General features: G+C 45.2%; 3 protein-coding genes across 6 annotated transcripts in view; 2 read left to right on the plus strand and 1 right to left on the minus strand.

Annotated features, from left to right (window-relative positions):
• The first annotated feature begins 38 nt into the window (after positions 1 to 38).
• On the plus strand, positions 39 to 10,809 carry dbt (dihydrolipoamide branched chain transacylase E2). 2 transcript variants are annotated; one of them, XM_020609144.1, is made up of 11 exons: positions 39 to 139; positions 2,212 to 2,344; positions 3,075 to 3,150; positions 3,603 to 3,784; positions 3,888 to 4,015; positions 4,151 to 4,406; positions 4,909 to 5,075; positions 5,181 to 5,258; positions 6,089 to 6,280; positions 6,370 to 6,441; positions 7,074 to 10,809. In XM_020609144.1, exons 1-11 carry the CDS (start codon positions 95 to 97, stop codon positions 7,239 to 7,241), a joined length of 1,497 nt encoding a protein of 498 aa, XP_020464800.1. In that variant the 5' UTR covers positions 39 to 94; the 3' UTR covers positions 7,242 to 10,809. The 2 variants fall into 2 exon arrangements, with proteins under 2 accessions (XP_020464800.1, XP_020464801.1); XM_020609145.1 differs by lacking the exon at positions 39 to 139 and adding an exon at positions 798 to 984.
• A 218-nt stretch (positions 10,810 to 11,027) lies between these two features.
• On the plus strand, positions 11,028 to 15,497 carry lrrc39 (leucine rich repeat containing 39). Of its 3 annotated transcripts, XR_002275613.1 has the most exons (10): positions 11,028 to 11,195; positions 11,984 to 12,231; positions 12,312 to 12,420; positions 12,509 to 12,665; positions 12,819 to 12,955; positions 13,690 to 13,835; positions 13,918 to 14,070; positions 14,150 to 14,325; positions 14,985 to 15,173; positions 15,412 to 15,497. XR_002275613.1 is itself a non-coding variant. In XM_020609146.1 (9 exons), the coding sequence occupies exons 2-9, from the start codon at positions 12,092 to 12,094 to the stop codon at positions 15,435 to 15,437; spliced, it is 1,044 nt and encodes a 347-aa protein (XP_020464802.1). In that variant the 5' UTR covers positions 11,028 to 11,195; positions 11,984 to 12,091; the 3' UTR covers positions 15,438 to 15,493. The 3 variants fall into 3 exon arrangements, 2 of the variants coding, with proteins under 2 accessions (XP_020464802.1, XP_020464804.1); XM_020609146.1 differs by lacking the exon at positions 14,985 to 15,173 and having other exon boundaries at positions 15,412 to 15,493; XM_020609148.1 differs by having other exon boundaries at positions 14,985 to 15,440.
• A 30-nt stretch (positions 15,498 to 15,527) lies between these two features.
• The window catches only part of trmt13 (tRNA methyltransferase 13 homolog), a 5,288-nt gene continuing 3,596 nt past the window's right edge, over positions 15,528 to 17,219 (minus strand). Inside the window, exons 11-12 of the mRNA XM_020609149.1 lie at positions 16,912 to 17,212; positions 15,528 to 16,307 (exon numbers count right to left, since the gene is read on the minus strand). Coding sequence (XP_020464805.1) covers positions 16,118 to 16,307; positions 16,912 to 17,212 — 491 coding nt within the window. The 3' untranslated portion in view covers positions 15,528 to 16,117. The remainder of the gene's footprint in view (positions 16,308 to 16,911; positions 17,213 to 17,219) is intronic.

A 17,219-nucleotide genomic window follows, 5' to 3' on the forward strand; every position in this document is an offset into this window, starting at 1 on the left:
TAGGGTTAGATACAGATGAAGAAATTTCTAAATTCTTATTGGCTGCGGAGAGGGGCGTGCAGCTGTGACGTATAAGCGGCAGCAGTGAGGAAAGATGGCGGCGGTGACCAGAGGCTCCTTCAGTGTATTCAGACGGCTGGTGAGGAAATAAAGTTTGATGTGTCAGTGTTTAAATGTTTATGTCTATCTGAGTCTGATGCTAACGAGGAGCCAGTGCTAAAGTGACGCCATAATTCTGTTATCAGTGCGAATTTCTTAGCTTAGTGTGTGACCTTTTTCTATTAACGCCCGCTGCCATATTAAATACGTAGCTAATGCTAACAGAATGAATTAAAAACAACAAACAGCTGCTAAGGCCGGTTCACCTGCAAGATGCTAACTATTAACATGCTAACATTTTTCTGTGTAAAGGCGTTAAATAGGTTAAAATAAAATAAAGTGAATTAAATGAAAAACTCGTGTAACCCTCCACTGACCGGTGGGTGGCGATGGGTGGTCCAGAGTGGGTTCAGAAGGGGAGCCAGTGCTAAAGTGACGCCATAATTCTGTTATCAGTGCGAATTTCTTAGCTTAGTGTGTGACCTTTTTCTATTAACGCCCGCTGCCATATTAAATACGTAGCTAATGCTAACAGAATGAATTAAAAACAACAAACAGCTGCTAAGGCCGGTTCACCTGCAGGATGCTAACTATTAACATGCTAAACGTTCTGTTAGCATGCGGCTTCAGTTAGCATCCTGCTGCTGGGTAACAGCTGGCAATTCCAATAGAGACGGTAATGACCAATACTGCAGGGTCAGTTAATTTTCAGTGAATCTTTTGGAATTTTTGATGTTGTTGGTATCAGGTCGTTCTGGTCTAATGGAGCTGATACGTTACGGAGGCTCAGAAGTGCCAAAACAAGTTTAGCAGTTCAGCGGTAGAAAGGTGCATGAGGAGGACAACCTGTTTCTAATATCACCGTTGAGCTGCCGTCATGTGTTGGTTTGTCACTCTGGCTTTGTTTTGCACTTGCTGTTTTTCTGTTTATGGTATTTTTAAACTGCACGTTCATCGTGTTTCTGTGTGATTTAACACTTCTCATCCTGACATGAACTACTGCTGACTACGTGTGCCTTGTGCGACTTATAAACATATACAACTATAAAAACAGTCCAGTTAAGAAGCAAGTATCACTGTCCAGCAACATACTGGTGGTCTACCACCCTCCATAACCAGAGATCCCTTCTCCACATTTCCTTGTGTTCTGCATGAAGCAGAAATGTTTCTGAGACTTCACACCCAGAGCCAACCATCCATCAGCCTCTGAAATCTGGTGTTTCTTCCACTCTCGCCAGTGCCATGTCTTTCACTGTAACATGTGAGCCTGCCCTTGCTATGTCGCTGCTTCTCCCTGAGCTCTGATCCTTTCAGGGAAACTGAGAAGGAGTGACTGCTGCTGGGTCTGAACCGACGTTAGCACCAGAGGCTAAATGTTAGCGAGCTCAGCTGCCAGGCTTTGTGTCCTAGGACGGTAGAGGCACTTTTTCAAACGCTGGCCAAGGTTTGTTGTATTGTTGTAGAGCAGCTGTTGCTCTGCTGCTTATCAGACTGCAGATATCTGAGCAAACCACTGGTGGTGTCTGACCTGTACCATGGTGTCGTCATCCTATACAGCATCATACTATCAGCAACATATGTTCTCCTTGTTGCTGTCTTGCATGTGTCTGCTATGTAACCCTGCTGCTATCAGACACCACACTGACTGTGCAGGTTTGAAAGCAGAACACAAACACTTACCAAAAATGATACTCATCTGATTATCATCATTATCGTGGGAAGAAGTTTTGTGTGATAATTATCATGATGTTTTTGTCACATGGCAACTGTGGTTCAGTGGGTAGAGCAGTTGTCTCCCAACCAGAGAGTTGGGAGTTTTAATCACAATGCCTCCAGTCCAAGTGTCCTTGGGCAAGACACTGATCCCCCAAGTTGCCCCCAGTGGTTAGAGCCATCGGTGTGAGTTGGCACCACAGATGGCTGCCTTGGTTCTGTACCAGAAACAGATTCCTTGTGTGTAACATACTTGGCCAAATAAAGGTGATTATTATTATGTGATGATTTTAAAAAATGACTCCAGTGACTAACCAGTTATCAGAATAGTTGCTAATCAGTTTTCTGTTGGATTAATTGGTTCATGTTTTCAGTTGCTGTCTGCTCTCTTCCTGTCAGCTGAGTCAGCAGTACCGCCGCCAATGTTTCCAGCTGCAGAATTTCAGATCTGACCGAACTCTGCAGCAACTCACCTTCAGATGTGACAGAAATCTCCAGGTGTTTGACAGCAGGACGCTGCACTCTGGCGTCGGTAAGTCCAGGCCAGCAGGGACCAAAGTCCTGAAACGTAGTGAGTTTTTAACCCAAACCTCAGTTTTTGGATTCCTTCCATTTTTTTTTTCTTAGATGCTTCAATGTGGTTTTAAGACTACCATCCATTATTTATACCATTATTCCAGAATTGGGTCATGGGGAATTGGAGCCAATCCCAGCTGACACTGGGCGAGTGGTGGGGTCCCCCCTGGACAGGTCAACAGTCTGTCACAGGGCTGACATGTAGACAAACAACCGGCTTGAACCCGGAACCTTCTTGCTAACCACTGTGCCGCCTGTTTTAAGACTTTTACACTGAAAATTTTTGAATTACAGCCAGAGTTTGTTCAGATCTGGTCTGTCCAGTTGCATGTTTTCAGGACTTTAAGAAGTTGACCGGTGTTGGACCCTCCACCTGTTTATTCATTCTTTCAAATGTCATATCTGTCCAGAAATGGTGAGAGGAAATGGAAACCTGCCAGGGCAAAGTGTTCTGGTGTCCTCTGGGTTTTGGATCTGGATTTCTGGTCCAGTTTTTGTTTAATCACTCACCCGTTTGAGAGGTTCAGAGTTTTCTGCATGTTCAGACCATCCAGATCAATATGTTTCACTACACAGTGGTGTAGATTTAGAGGTTAACAACCAAGTATCTTTATACACCCACTCCAGTCCATCAGTCCACATGCAGCTCTACACAGGAAGTGATCCTGATGTTGTTGTGTTTGCAGTGAGTCGAGGACCCATTGTCCAGTTCAAACTGTCTGATATTGGAGAGGGAATCATGGAGGTGACGGTGAAGGAGTGGTATGTGTTGAGATCACAAAGCTACACTACTACAACTAGACTGTGTGTAAATTTCTGAAACCACTTAAATAAGGAGTTTGCACAAAACCACAGAGACTAGAGAAACTCCTGAAATCACGGACACTCTCCAAGACCCATAAAGCCACCAGAGGTCACAGAAATTACCTCGGTACCACAGAAGATATACGGAGACCTCAGGAACTACTTGAGACCAGTAGAACCCGAGAACACAGACTCTACTGAGACTGACCACACTAGTTCCACAGCAGAACTGCTCTGAGACCTCGGAAACTCCCAGACACCAATAAACGTATCCAAGACCACAGAAAAGACCTATAACCACTAAATGTTCTGAACCCACCACAACTACTGACATAACTATGAAGAGCAGTTCCCACTCTGTCCTGTGTTTCCTGTTGGTTCTCGCCTGAATGAAATGTTGCTATGTTCAGGTATGTGAAGGAGGGGGACAAGGTTTCTCAGTTCGACAGTATCTGTGAGGTCCAGAGCGACAAGGCATCGGTCACCATCACCAGCCGCTACGACGGAGTCATCAGAAAACTCTACTACGATGTGGACGCCACCGCCTTAGTGGGCAAACCGTTGGTTGACATCGAGACGGAGTCTGGTTCAGGTGAGACACAGCATCAACAACTGGGGTTAGTCTGCAACCACGTTAAGTTTGGGTCACTTAGTTCAGGTTTGAAACCCCCTAAAACCTGGCCGTTGTTGTTCAGAGGTGATCCAGGAGGAGGACGTGGTGGAAACGCCCGCCATGGCCCGAGAGGAACACACCCACCAGGAGATCAAAGGTCACAAGACCCAGGCCACACCCGCTGTCAGACGCCTCGCCATGGAGAACAACGTAAGTCTGTCCTCTGTCTCTCTCCAGTGTTCCTGGTCTGTCCCCAGGCCTCCCAGTGTTTCCTCACTAGTCTGTCTATCTGCAGCCTGTGTTCCCAGTGTAACCTGTTTCTGGTTTGACTGGTTTGTCTCTAAGATTAAGCTCAGTGAGGTCCTGGGGACAGGGAAAGATGGTCGGATCCTGAAGGAGGACATCTTGAACTTCCTGGCAAAGCAGACCGGAGCCATCTTACCTCCAACCCCGTCCCAGGAGATCCAGACTCCGGGTCCAGGTCCGGCTCCTGCTCCTGCTGCCTCTGCCAGGCCTGTGAGCACTCCAGCAGCCACCAAACCTCTGCCCAAATCACCCAAACTGGTCTTCACTGGCAAGGATGTCACCGAGCCCCTCAAAGGTTACACTTTGATGTCTTCTATAATGTGCTTTTGTGTGTTTTTGGGAAAATGTTGAGGCAACACAGTTGTACCAGATTGCACTGTTCATATGCATTCTGTGCTGAAACAGACAGAAAGAGAGAAAAGCCCCAGAGTCTGGGTGAGACCCTGGATGGAGAGGGGGGGGACAATGTGGACTCTGTCAGTCCTGTTTTGTCTTGGGCGACACCTATGTCGATGTCAGTCGCTAAAATCAAACGTGTGTAAAGAGTCTTTCTGAGAACGACTGGCTGAGAAGATTACAGTCTTTACATATTACACACTATCTGCAGACTGTCAGCACTGACGGACTCAGACAGGCCCTGAGTCAGTCCAGCTGGGTCCGATCAGTCATCACAGGCCGTTTGTAATTGGCTGTGCAGTAGTTGTGTCCCTGCAGACCAACAGCCCCACAGATGTGAACACCTCTTTAGACTGGAGTCTGTCTCTGACTCCTACTGCTTGGCTGTTTTGTGTTTCCAGGTTTCCATAAAGCCATGGTGAAGACAATGATGGCAGCTCTGAAGATTCCTCACTTCGGGTACTGTGACGAGGTGGACCTGAGCCGCCTTGTGGCTCTGAGAGCTGAACTCAGGCCAGTGATGGAGGGTCGAGGGGTCAAACTGAGCTACATGCCCTTTTTTATCAAGGTACAACCTGAACAGAGGGACAAGAGCATAGGCCTGATGGAGCACTCCATGTTGATGCTGATTGGTTGAATGTTGAGTGTTAATGCTGTGCTCTGATTGGCCCAGGCTGCCTCTCTCGGCCTCCTCCACTTCCCGATCCTCAACGCCTCCGTGGATGAGGGCTGCCAGAACATCACCTACAAGGTAAAGATGTTTTACTTAGTTTGAATGCAGCATTGTTTAGCTCTTCATTCCCTTTGTTTAATGTGGCTTATAGAAACAAGTGTGCTCAGGCAGCTGTTTTATATTTTATCATGTACCGGTAACAGATGACTGCTATTTCTCAATAACCTTCATGTTCTCATCAGCATTATGATTATGTTGACACTCATTCATTGTAAATGTACCTGAAAAAGCTTTGCGTGTTTGCGGTTTGTGCTTGACCTTGATGCAGTTAGATTAAGGAGAGTGGTGACGTCTCCACTGACTCTATAAGGGCAGCACCACAGAGTCACAGACCTGGCTGCTATCTTTCTAAGTAAAAAATCAACAGCAATAATTATACTTGCTGCATTTTAATTTAACGACATGTCAAAACATATTTTACAACCTTTTTGACTGTTTCTCTCAAATATTGGGTCACTTTAATAATTAGGTACCAAGCTAACTAACTAAATTAGCTGAGCTAGCGGAAACAACTGAACACTGAAATGGTTTGCATGGCTGTACAAATCATTAAAAGCAGCAACTTGCTGATAAATCCCACTGTTCCAGAAAACGATGGATCTGAATCAATGTTTGAGTCACGTGACCTTCTGCTGTTTTTGACGCCTCAGTGTCGCAACTCTTCTGTCTTAAGGGCTCTGGACACATTGTTTCTTACACATTTCACCTCTAAAGCAAACTGTCATTTGTTGTACAGTAACCTGGAATGTTGTGAACTGTCCAGAGAAGCTTCTGCAGATGTTTGCTCAGATTCATCTCCTCTGAGGCTCCTGGCTGCTCAGCTGCTTGTTGATGTTTGTGTTTCGCAGGCGTCCCACAACATCGGCCTGGCGATGGACACCAGTCAGGGCCTGCTGGTCCCTAATGTGAAGAATGTCCAGCTGCTCAGTGTGTTCGACATTGCTCAGGAGCTGAACCGTCTGCAGGCCCTGGGAGCTGCCGGACAGCTGGGAACCGCTGACCTGACCGGAGGGACCTTCACCCTGTCCAACATTGGATCCGTGAGTCCAGCAGAAACAGAATCTGAACCCTGAGTTTGCTGTGGAACTGGACTAATGTAAACCTGTTGTGTGTTTGTGCTTTAAACCAGATTGGAGGGACGTATGCCAAGCCGGTGATTCTTCCTCCTGAAGTTACCATTGGAGCACTGGGAAAAATCCAGGTGGGTTCCAAATGTTTCCAGGCACTGGGAACATGGGGACTGTCTGACTGTGGCTCTGGACTCCACAGACCTGCACAGTGTGTTCACACCAGGACACACAGGAGGTGTGAGTCTGTATGGAGTCACTAATCCTCTGCTCTGACCAGACAGCTGTTTTCTCAGGTGTCTGACCTTATGGAACATTTGCACGTCTTCGTCTTATCACTGACTTGATCGTGAGCTTTGACAGACAAGTGTGCAGGTTTGTGTGAATATGTCGTAGCCCATGACAGACTTGACGGAGCCGCTTCAGCCGGCACTGGTCAGCATTTCTACAGACCTGTGTCCATATGGATAACGCTGCAGCAAAGACGCATGGGGCAGGGGAGTAAGAGCCAAAACATATGGCGCCCTTCTTTCTTCTTATTCAAAGCAGGGTCGTTTTGAGCCTAAATTAATTCTTAATTAAATGGAATTGTGAGCTGTCCAGAGTCCCAGCCCCAGTGGATTTACTCAGTGTCTCTCAAACATTGGTTTCTGTTGGTTCATTCGGTCTTTGGAGGTTTTCAGATTCAGCACAAACTGAAACTAAATCCCAAAGAAATGAGTCAAAAGTTCCCAGATTTCATAAAACTGTGCTTATTTCTGTTCAGGTTCTTCCTCGGTTTGACGCCGGTGGGCAGGTGGTCCCAGCTCACATCATGAATGTCAGCTGGTCGGCAGACCACCGCATCATTGATGGAGCCACCATGTGCCGCTTCTCCAACCTGTGGAGGGAGTACCTGGAGAACCCAGCCAGCATGGTGCTGGACCTCAAATAAATGGACATATTTCCCATCAGCCTCAGGAGGATGGAGGCGCCGTACCAACAGACTGTTACGCCTCCTCCTACTACCTTCGCTCCATCTCTCTGTTGGAGGCTGTCATGTTCACTCACTTTCATTTCCTTGTTGCCTTTGAGCAACAGCCTGTCAGAGGGTCAGGCTGTCAATCATGTTTCCGTGACGACCAGTCACACAGGTGGAGGTTAGATGTAGCTAACTTTGAAAGATTTTTGCTTTAAAATGCAGAGTTGATGGTGGCGACACTGAGTTTCTTCATGTTTTAGAGGAGAGTTTCTACTTGTGGTGGATGATGGGTCCGTCTGCGGGCCGGGCTCATACGAGACTTTTATCTGGTAGGAATGAACCTAGGGTTCAGATAAACAGTGGAAAAGGTCCATGCAGTGTTTGTTTTGGAGCTTAACTAACTTTAAGATGATCACAGCAACAGCACGTAGAACTGAAAGAATCAGTTTATACATGAAACAGCGTGCAGCTCTGACGGTGTTTTTTTCTTTTTCTAGACAAACAGTGAAAAAACTTTGTCTAGAACAGACTGTGAAACAGCAGGGTTCTCTCCTTTTTGTGGTGGAGCCGAAGAACATGTGACGATGTCACTTTTTTTTTTTAAACTGTTCAAAGATAAAACTGTTACATATAATCCACAGATGAATCAATCTCCAATTAATTATTGGTGCTCACAAATTTCCCACAAGTTGTCTTATGAAAATGAATAGGATCATGTCACATGATCATCACCTGCAGGTCATCACACCTGAACAAACTGATTCGGTGAAGAGCTCTAGAACAGACACTAATGGACTCTGCTGAGATCCTCCAACACAGATGCAGATGAAAATATTAACACTAATGTAGACCAGTTGTGAGCTGTGCCTTGATGGTTGCAGTGAACATAGCTTCTGCCCGTGGTGGTGTAGGGGCAGCACACCGAGTGAGAACATCAGCCACAGCCTGTAAAACTGGTCTGTGTTCTGTAGTGCTGGAAATTTCCTGACAATTCTGAAATGAATCAGACATGCTGTGAAATTGGGTCATTTGGGTTCATCCGGATCCTGAAACTGGCACTATGACCCCTTGATCTTAAATGTGAGCAGCTGGTCTGAGATCAGAACACAGATGGGGCTCATTGCTTTGCCGTTGATGGACTGAAACATGAAGAAACACCAGGATAGTCCTTTAAAGTTATGTTGTTTTCACTGTTTGTTTCTCTAGGGAGCAAAGTTTCAACACTAAATCTCTGTCCATGTACTGTACACCTGTGTCATGTGACCAGATTTTCTCTTGTGATTCAGTGAAATTAAATGAAACCGAGTGGAACAGGACTTGTTATCAGACATGTCGATGAAAGTGGGACTGAAGCCCTGAGACGTCGGTGGAGCATTGTCCTGATGATCCGGCTGTAATGAGACTGAACTTTGTGCAGTGAGCAGCAGAAAACACAGAGAATAATCATTCATGTGATGTCTCTGCAGCCACATCATCATTCATGCTTCAGCTTGTGTTGATACCTTGTAAGGATGTGCTATTTTCCACAAAGTCCATCCAGAGACTAACAGATGGCCTAGGGTGGTTAATAACTGGTGGACAACAGTGGCGGTCTACAGCACAGAGCGATGAGCTGGACCAGGGTCTGGACTCACACACAATATGGTGAGGACACCACACTCACTGGTGCTGCTGGTCTCTGGACAGGGTTTGTGGGAATCCACAACAACATACGAAACCACCAGCTGCATCCTTTAATGGTCGGAACATGTTTGAATGTTTTGACACTCCCTGGAGGTAAGCTGCAGTCACACACCTGTGCATTTCCACCTGAGCCCCAGTGCGCACATTAATGAACTTGCTTTATTCTCAGTCTGCCATCAGTACCAGGACAGGTCTAGTATCCTGAGTTCCTGCTGTGAGATGTGACACAAACAAGTCCTGGTGTGAATTAAAACCAAGCTGAAAATGTAAACAGCAGGTGGTGCTGTGCAGAACTCTGTGCTGCTCTGAAGACACTGCTAAGGCAGTTGGACTGAACAAACTATTAGTGGTTGTTTCTGGTTCTCTGATTTGGTTTGTGTGCTGACCGTGGTGCGTTGGAGGTCTGGCTCGGAAACCAGAGACCAGCAGGCTGTTGTCGGTGGAGAAGTCCATCTGGTCCTGGTCTCTTAGCTTTCATCTTGCTGGTGTAAGCCCGACCTGTCAGTACTGGATCTGTCCTCTCCGGCAGACCAGAACTGACTCGTCTCTACCTGATCCTTCCTCTCCATGGACCAGGACCTGATTTGTCCTGTGTGCCAGATGAACCGAATCAGAACCATCCCATGTGTCCTGATCTGTCGTCTCTGCAGGTCACAAATGATTCCTGGATTAAAACGGACAAATGTCAAAGTGAAGCTACAGACGATTATTAATTAATGTGATCTGTTGTGAAGCCTGGCTGCTGCTGAAGGTCTAACTGTAGACCTGATCCTTCCTGTGGTCTTTGGTTTTATGATTATCCTCCTCTCACAAAGTATTTGGATCTAACTTGTGATCGGTTTCCTGTTTCCACATCCTGATGAGTGACGTCAACTCAGTTTTTGGTCTTCACCAGCTCCTCTGTAGCTGCTGAAGCCTAATGCTGAGATGATTCAGGCCTGATGGTGAGTTGCTGCTTTTCTTCCATTAAACTCCAGGTCTTCCTCCCTGATGTTTCAGTTACTTCTCCCAGGCTTCTTCAATGCCCTGGTGACTGCTGGGTAAACGGCACACACTGGTTGTATGTTACATGACTGAGTGCTTAACATGGTTTTTCTGCTTTGTGTTTTTGTTTTTAGCACCAGACACAGTGTAAAGATGGAAAAACAGTTTGTATTTTTGGGAATTGATCAGATTTCAGACTTGTGAAAATGATTCAAGTTGTGAGCATTTGAAACATGGTGAGAAACTTCAAATAGGTGTATAATCTTAAAATGGTATGTAGTAATTTTTCAGCTGGCTGCGATAACACACGCCGCATAGTTTTACACAACACCTGGGAAATCATTTTGAGTAATGGTAAAAAAGAAATGAGGCATTGATGTAGAGTATGTTTCATAATGACAATATAAAGCACAATTTAAATACTTGAATTGAAAAAGGCCACAATAGGTGAATATTTCCTCCTTTAGTGTCCTTTTAATACATCCACTGTCACTGGATGAAGTGTGATTTCAGCCTGTTTCCTCCTCCGACTGTGTGGTGCTTAATGTTGTTTCTGTCCCAGTTGTTATGCTTTTATTAAACCTGAGCATAAAAACATGTGACTGTGAGGGTGGGGTGCTGAATTTCAAAGTAAAAGACTTCACTGGCATCATGTTTGCAACAGGTGCAGCTCAGTCTGTTGAATCACAGAAGCAGAACTGAACTGGCTTTGAGAGCCTGAAAGTGTCTTCATGTTTGAAGCAAACATCAGTAGATTTGTTTCTTCATGACGTCCTTATATCGCTTCCTGCCAAATTTACATTTAAACGTGTTTCTGTAAATGGTATTAACTAAATGTAACAATAAAACCTTTGTATACTGATGTGCACGTAAACTGGCAGAAACCTGCATCGGATTTATTCTGAAATGAGTGAATGTAGCTGCGGGTTGTGTTTTTTTTCAGCAGGGTTCACGGACACATTTGCTCTAAATACGGTATTTATAGTATATAGTACTTAGTTTTTACTACTGTACTTTAGTGGTATCACACTGTACTTTAGCTGTATCCTTTACTTTAAATATACCTTATTGTACTGTAAGTATACCTCACTCTAAATGTACAGCTGTCACGTAAAGTGTTTTAATGTTTTGATGTAAAATGAACTCAGTGTCATGTGACTACTCATGCCATGTGACCTGGAAGCTAAAATTATCCAGCAGCAGGTCTGAGGTCAGATTTCAGCAGAGGAGACGCACCATGGTGGACGGGTGCTGCACAAGGTGAGGACTGACACACCACCCCCCACCACACTATACTGCAACTATGTACTGCTGAGATACTACAGTAGTAGTCTGGGGTCAGGCTGCCACATTGAAAGTTTTCAGTAAGGCTCAACTGAAAAGAACAATGATAAATTAGAAACAAAATGTGTCTGAACATGGATCTAGAGCTTCACCAGGTGACCGCAGTACTACAGTAGCTGGGCAGTACTTTTGTGAAGTTTTACAGCATATAATTTTCCAGCATTACCTGGAAAGTAACTAAGTACAAGTGTGTTAAGGTACATGTACTTTGCTTAAGTATTTTCCTTTCATGTTACTTTATACTTGTATTGCAGTACATTTCAGAGGGTATTACCCGTGCTGGACTACATCTTTCTGACAAATCAGTTTTTCTTAACACTTGAATATCTGCAGATGTTTAAAAATTCAGTATTACAACATATATATTTAGATTAGGTAAATTTAAGCTAATATTCAAAAATAATTAAAAATTAAATTAAAACTGTTTTTATGCATTTTTGTGTGTGTGTGGGTGTGTGTGTGTGTGTGTGTGTGTGTGTGTGTGTGTGTGTGTGTGTGTGTGTGTGTGTGTGTGTGTGTGTGTGTGTGTGTGTATATTAACATGTTTTTGTATCTAAGATTGTGTGTTTATTTTGGTTTTAACAAAATTTTGAAACAATTTTGAAGTCAAAGCATGAAAGCAACATTTAATCATAAAAATTATACTTCATCCAGAAGTAAAATGTTACTGAAGTTATGGTCTGTTCACTAACAAATTCGTGCAGATTCACTGATTATTAATCAATAATCATGATGGTGAGAGGCAGGATCAGGGTCAGAGGTCATCTCATCTGTGCACTGTGACATCAAGTGGGTAACAGGAAGTGATCATCATGGTGGGCGTGGCTGTGTGCAACTCGGTCAGCTCCATCAAAGCTCTGTGGGAGACCAGGATCCGGAGAAAGAAGGAGGAGCAGGAGGAGGAACAGGAGCAGAAGAGACGGCGGAAGATCGGGGGCGGGGCCACAGGCAGGTCAGACTCCGCCCACTCACATGAGACGCGTTTTCTTGGCTAAAAGTCCAGGTCAGCTTTTAATGTCTCTTGTTGCTCAGGCTCAGTTTTGGCATTTGGGAGGATCGGGCAGCTCTGACTCGACTCAGACAGAAGCTGCAGACGGAAGACGGACGACTGATCCTCCGAATCGAACAGGAAGAGTGGAAGGTAATGTGAGACAAATTTAACTAGTCAGACCCCAGAACTACTGATATCTGATGTGGTTATCTGATTGTCAGATTTCTTACTTTTCTAGTCTTTGCCAAGATGTCTGGTCCAGCTGAGTCAGGTCCAGGAGTGGCAGATCCACCGGACCGGACTGCAGAAGATCCCTCCTTTCATCTCCAGCTTCCAGTACCTTCTGGTTCTTGATCTGTCCCGCAATGGGGTCAGCGAAATCCCCAAACAGATAGGTCAATATGTCCCCACTTCCACTAATAATTAAGACAGAAAACACAATTTGCTTCTTACTGTACCAAAGATTGAAGGGGGCCCTGTAGGTTTAACTGGCAGCCCAGTTCTGTCTCAGTGTGTTGAGTCTTCTGCTGTTCTGGTTCTGTTCTCAGGAAAGCTGACCCGGCTCAGAGAGCTGCTGCTGAGCTACAACAGGATCCAGTTTGTTCCTGAGGAGCTGAGTTGTTGTGAGAGTTTGGAGAGATTGGAGCTGGCCATGAACCAGGACCTGGATCACCTGCCAGACCAGGTACAGGCCAAAACCTAAACCAGCTTCCCTACCAGGTACAACTCAAATGTAAGCCAGTTTCCAAAGGAGATGTAAACACAAACATCAACACCACAAAACCAGAGCATTCAAACCAGATGATGCCCAAGCCTGAAGCAGCTTCCTGACCAGGTGCAAACCAAAACCAGTTTTATAAACTGATCTTTAGTTTCCAAAGCAGGTGTGAACATAAACCTAAACCATTTTTCCACCCAGATGAAGACCAGAACCTTCTGAACAAGGAAGGAGTACAAATCTAAACCTGATTCCTAACCTGGTACAAACGTGGTTCCTCAAAGAGATGTGAATTCAGACCTAAACCCGCTTTCAACTTAAACTAACCTCCCAACCTGTGTTACAGGCACTTTCCGGACCAGGTGTGAACATGACCCTGAACCAGATTCTACAAAGGGTTTGAACAGAGAGCTAAAACACCTTTCTCACCGGGTATTAACCAAAACCCCTGACAGCTTTTAAACCAAAGCAAATCTAAACTTCTGCTAGCTCCCTAAGCAGGTACAGTATGAGTACAAACCTAAACCTGCTTCAAAATAAGGGGTGAACACGGTCTTAGACCAGCTACAGGTATAACTTGATACCATAGGCACCTTTCAAACCAGGTGGAACTCAGACCAGGTTTCTGACCATGCAGGCCTGAATCCACAGAGAGCTCTGAATCAGCTGATCTGAGGTCTGTTCTGTCCTCTGTACTGTAGTTCAGGAACCTGAAGAAGCTGCAGCACCTGGATCTGTCCATGAATGACTTCACCTGCCTGCCAGACTGTGTGGTCGCACTTCCGGCACTGGAGTGGCTCGACATGGGAGGAAACCGACTTCAGCACTTACCGGAAGACATACACAGGTGGGTTAAGGGCAGCATCATCCTCTGAACCCTGCCCACCCCAACCACCAGCTGATGAACAGTGAGATATGTCTGTCCTCAGGATGGAAAAGCTGCACACACTATGGTTGCAGAGGAACGAGCTCAAGAATCTCCCAGAAAACATCAGCAGGATGGCGAGTCTGGACACACTGGTCCTCAGCAGCAACAGGCTCAGCGACATCCCCCCTCTGATGGAGGACATGTCGAACCTCAGGTCAGTCTCCCTAACTTCAGGCCAGCTGCTGTGTCAGTTGGTCTCTGCCCAGTCACAACTGGCTTTTGTATTTGAACAGGTTTGTGAATTTTCGGGACAACCCTCTGACTCTGGATGTGACGCTGCAGCCCAAGAAGACAAATGCTGAGGATGATAGCGATGATGGAGATGACAGAGAGATGTTTGGACTGGAGTTCATGCAGATGTACATCCAGGAGGCTAGAAAGAGGGCGTATGCTGTGCAGAACATGCACAGTTAGTACCAGTGCTTTATATCATATGATACTAATGAACCAGCTGATACTGACTGACTGGACTGCACCACTAAAATGATTTCACATAAGTCTGGTCACTGTCAGCACTTTGGGGGATATTTACTAATACTTTAATGATGTTTTCAGGATTTGTGGAACTGTTGGCATTAAATCTCATGAACATTAACACATCAAGTTTGATTTGTTTGGACCTGTCAATGACCTGTAGCTGCCCAGAGCTCCTCCACGGCTGGCTATGTGAAATGAGAAACCCCTTCTTCTAACCTTGGCTAGGTGGCAGGCAGGGCTAATTTACAGACTGCCCTTGGACACCACAGGTTAGAGAAGCTGGAATAAGGGCTGTAGGCAGCAGAGGGTCATGGATGGAGGGTATAGCCGATAGACGCCGCGTCCCGGCCCACTGTCACTGGGTTTATCAGACACTGTGGGAGATCTGAGTTAATGCAGCTATCTAACTGTAATGTAAAAACCCTGAATCAAAACTGACTTCATGATGTCTTGCTACATTTGTCTTGTCTCCAGTTTCCTGTTCCAGTTTCAGTTTGTGAACTGACGTTCATGACGGAAGTGGAATGACCCTGGAAGTTTCAGGATTCACACTGAACCCCATTCTGGTCTTTTTTTTTCTGTTTGTAACAGGATCAAATGAAGTCTGATTGTTCCCATCTGTACTTCCTGGCATGTGTGCCTGGGGCTCAGGTTTCACATTCAGGCCATTTATAGAGACATGAAAAAAGATTATTCGGTGTTTTTGATGAGAGCAAAGACCAGAGGGATGTCTAAAGAATCAAAAACTGGCTTTGACCCTCGGTGGGTCTAGACCCGCAGGTTGGGAACCATATTACTCCGTTTTTGTCCATACAGTGACATTTCTGCTGAAATAAGAAAGAACGTAGAATGTTCTGCCTTCTCTTGTAGCCATGTTGTTACAGTAACACTTAACATGCACGTTAATAGTTTTTGCAGAATCCTGTGTCTAAATCATATTTGGTCATTGACAAAAGTTCAAGTTGTTTATTTCTAGTGGAAATGTCTGATAACATGTTTTGTGTTCTGAACGTTTTAGAACTGAGCGACGACTCTTCAGACTGAAGCAGCGTCTGTGTTTCTGCTCTTTCAACACTTGTCGAGACTCTTCATTTGTGTGTTCCTGTGTGTGGACGGTGAAATATTCAGGCAATGTGAAAAACAGTGTTTTATTAGTTGATGTGTTTGTTGTCTCAACACCCTCTGACATCTTTTACTATTTCCAGCTGTGAACAGATGTTTATGTGTGAGTTGATGGTTTAAATGAAAGTTTTTAAAAAGAGCCACGATCAGAATCAGCTGTTGATTGGACTTATGCTTTCAAACAAATGTTTAGATGCAGGAGCTGAACATTCAGACTGAACACCACCACATCTTCAGTCGAACAATAAAGAGTTTCTTAGGAACACTAGCTCTGATTCTCATTTCTTTGTAAACTAATCCATAATCATCTGTCAATCATTTGAATAGATTCATCAATTGGTCTAGAAAATGTCGGAAACCAGTTAAAAAAAGAAAAAGAAAAAAAGAAAAAACGGTCAACTCAGTGTCCCAGACTCAGATGTGACATCTTTTAAGTGTCTTGTTTTGTCCAACATCCAAAGCGATTCAGTTAAAAACAGCAACTTGGATACATGGAAAAACTTGACAGCACGGATAAAGTGAGTCTTTGAAAACAAACTCAAAATTACCCAAAACAGCAACTGACAATCAGCTGTTGAATTGTTTCAGCTGCAGTCAGAGCCTCAGGAGGGGGTGGAGGACTCGGCGGAGGGTACAGCGGTCAGTAAGACATTCTCCAGAGTGACCTGAGGATCAACGTAATGCGTCAGTTTGCCACTGAATCCTTTGGTCTGAAGAAAGTCAAGTCGGCCGCTGTCAATGAGGAGTTTGCAGAGACGACCGACGTGCTCGCGTTCAGCTGCTGACAGAAACCTGCACAGAACAAAAACTCATTAGTGCTGATACATTAGGAACAGTGTTCAGAAAAACACATTTCTGGGAAACTGCACTGGGCCGATGTTCAGAATGTTCTGAGCAGCAGCACAGATAAGTTCAGTTTCATGTCATATGAATCTGCAGCAGCTTGTTTCGGATACGTTTACTCTTTAAAGTGTCGGGTCGCCTCTTATCTTCCTTACTGTCCTGCATCAGTGTGAGCTCTGAATCCAGAGAACAGGTTGTGTCAGAGATGTTGGCCACTACTACAAGGATGCATGTTGTGTAACTGTCACGATGCGTCACGTATGATGGGGACAGGGTCGTGTGTTGTAACCTGCAAGTCTCAACTGCGCCTGCTCCTTGGATGCAAAATTAATGTCAGCGTAAAATAAAGTTTTGTATATTATTACTGTGACAACACCATGATGAGGGTGCTGTGGTTTGAAAAGGTTTTGGAGCCTGTGCAAACAAAACCAAAACTGCACAGACAGAAACCACTGGCGAAGAGAGAGCGTTTGGGTGAACGGTCCCTTTAATCTGCTGCACCTCATTAGAATAAGGATAATAGGTCCTGAAGGGTCACAAGTTAAGTTGCTACCCATTCACTCTGTCTGCTTCCTCTGCCGGTTCATGCTCTTCATCGTGTCTTCTCTGAGGCGGGCAGTCCTGATTGGTCGGTCTGACTCCACATGTGGCCCAGCTGGACATTCGACAAAAAGCTGAAAATTCTGCAGCTCCAAGTCCTCGTTGCAGGAAGAACTGCTGTCCAACGTAGTGTCGCCACTCACAGCGATGGTGGCAGCATAATGCCACTGCCAGGCCGAGGATCGGACCAAGACCAGGGTCCAGTACAGAACCAGAGCCAGGACCACAGTCAGAAGCTGGTCCAGGGTCAGGCTCTGCAGC

This window comes from Monopterus albus, unplaced genomic scaffold (assembly GCF_001952655.1).
Source record: "Monopterus albus unplaced genomic scaffold, M_albus_1.0 scaffold98.1, whole genome shotgun sequence".
In the NCBI taxonomy this organism is placed as follows: Eukaryota; Metazoa; Chordata; class Actinopteri; order Synbranchiformes; family Synbranchidae; genus Monopterus; species Monopterus albus.

What these genes read in the sequence shown, in the direction of transcription:
- dbt (XM_020609144.1), top strand. Translation starts at nt 95, where the DNA reads ATGGCGGCGGTGACCAGAGGCTCCTTCAGTGTATTCAGACGGCTG. An exon ending in TCAGTGTATTCAGACGGCTG is followed by an intron (nt 140 to 2,211) that starts GTGAGGAAATAA and finishes TCTTCCTGTCAG; the next exon opens with CTGAGTCAGCAGTACCGCCG. An exon ending in CGAGACGGAGTCTGGTTCAG is followed by an intron (nt 3,785 to 3,887) that starts GTGAGACACAGC and finishes GTTGTTGTTCAG; the next exon opens with AGGTGATCCAGGAGGAGGAC.
- lrrc39 (XM_020609146.1), top strand. Translation starts at nt 12,092, where the DNA reads ATGGTGGGCGTGGCTGTGTGCAACTCGGTCAGCTCCATCAAAGCTCTG. An exon ending in TGGATCACCTGCCAGACCAG is followed by an intron (nt 12,956 to 13,689) that starts GTACAGGCCAAA and finishes TCTGTACTGTAG; the next exon opens with TTCAGGAACCTGAAGAAGCT. An exon ending in GAGGACATGTCGAACCTCAG is followed by an intron (nt 14,071 to 14,149) that starts GTCAGTCTCCCT and finishes GTATTTGAACAG; the next exon opens with GTTTGTGAATTTTCGGGACA.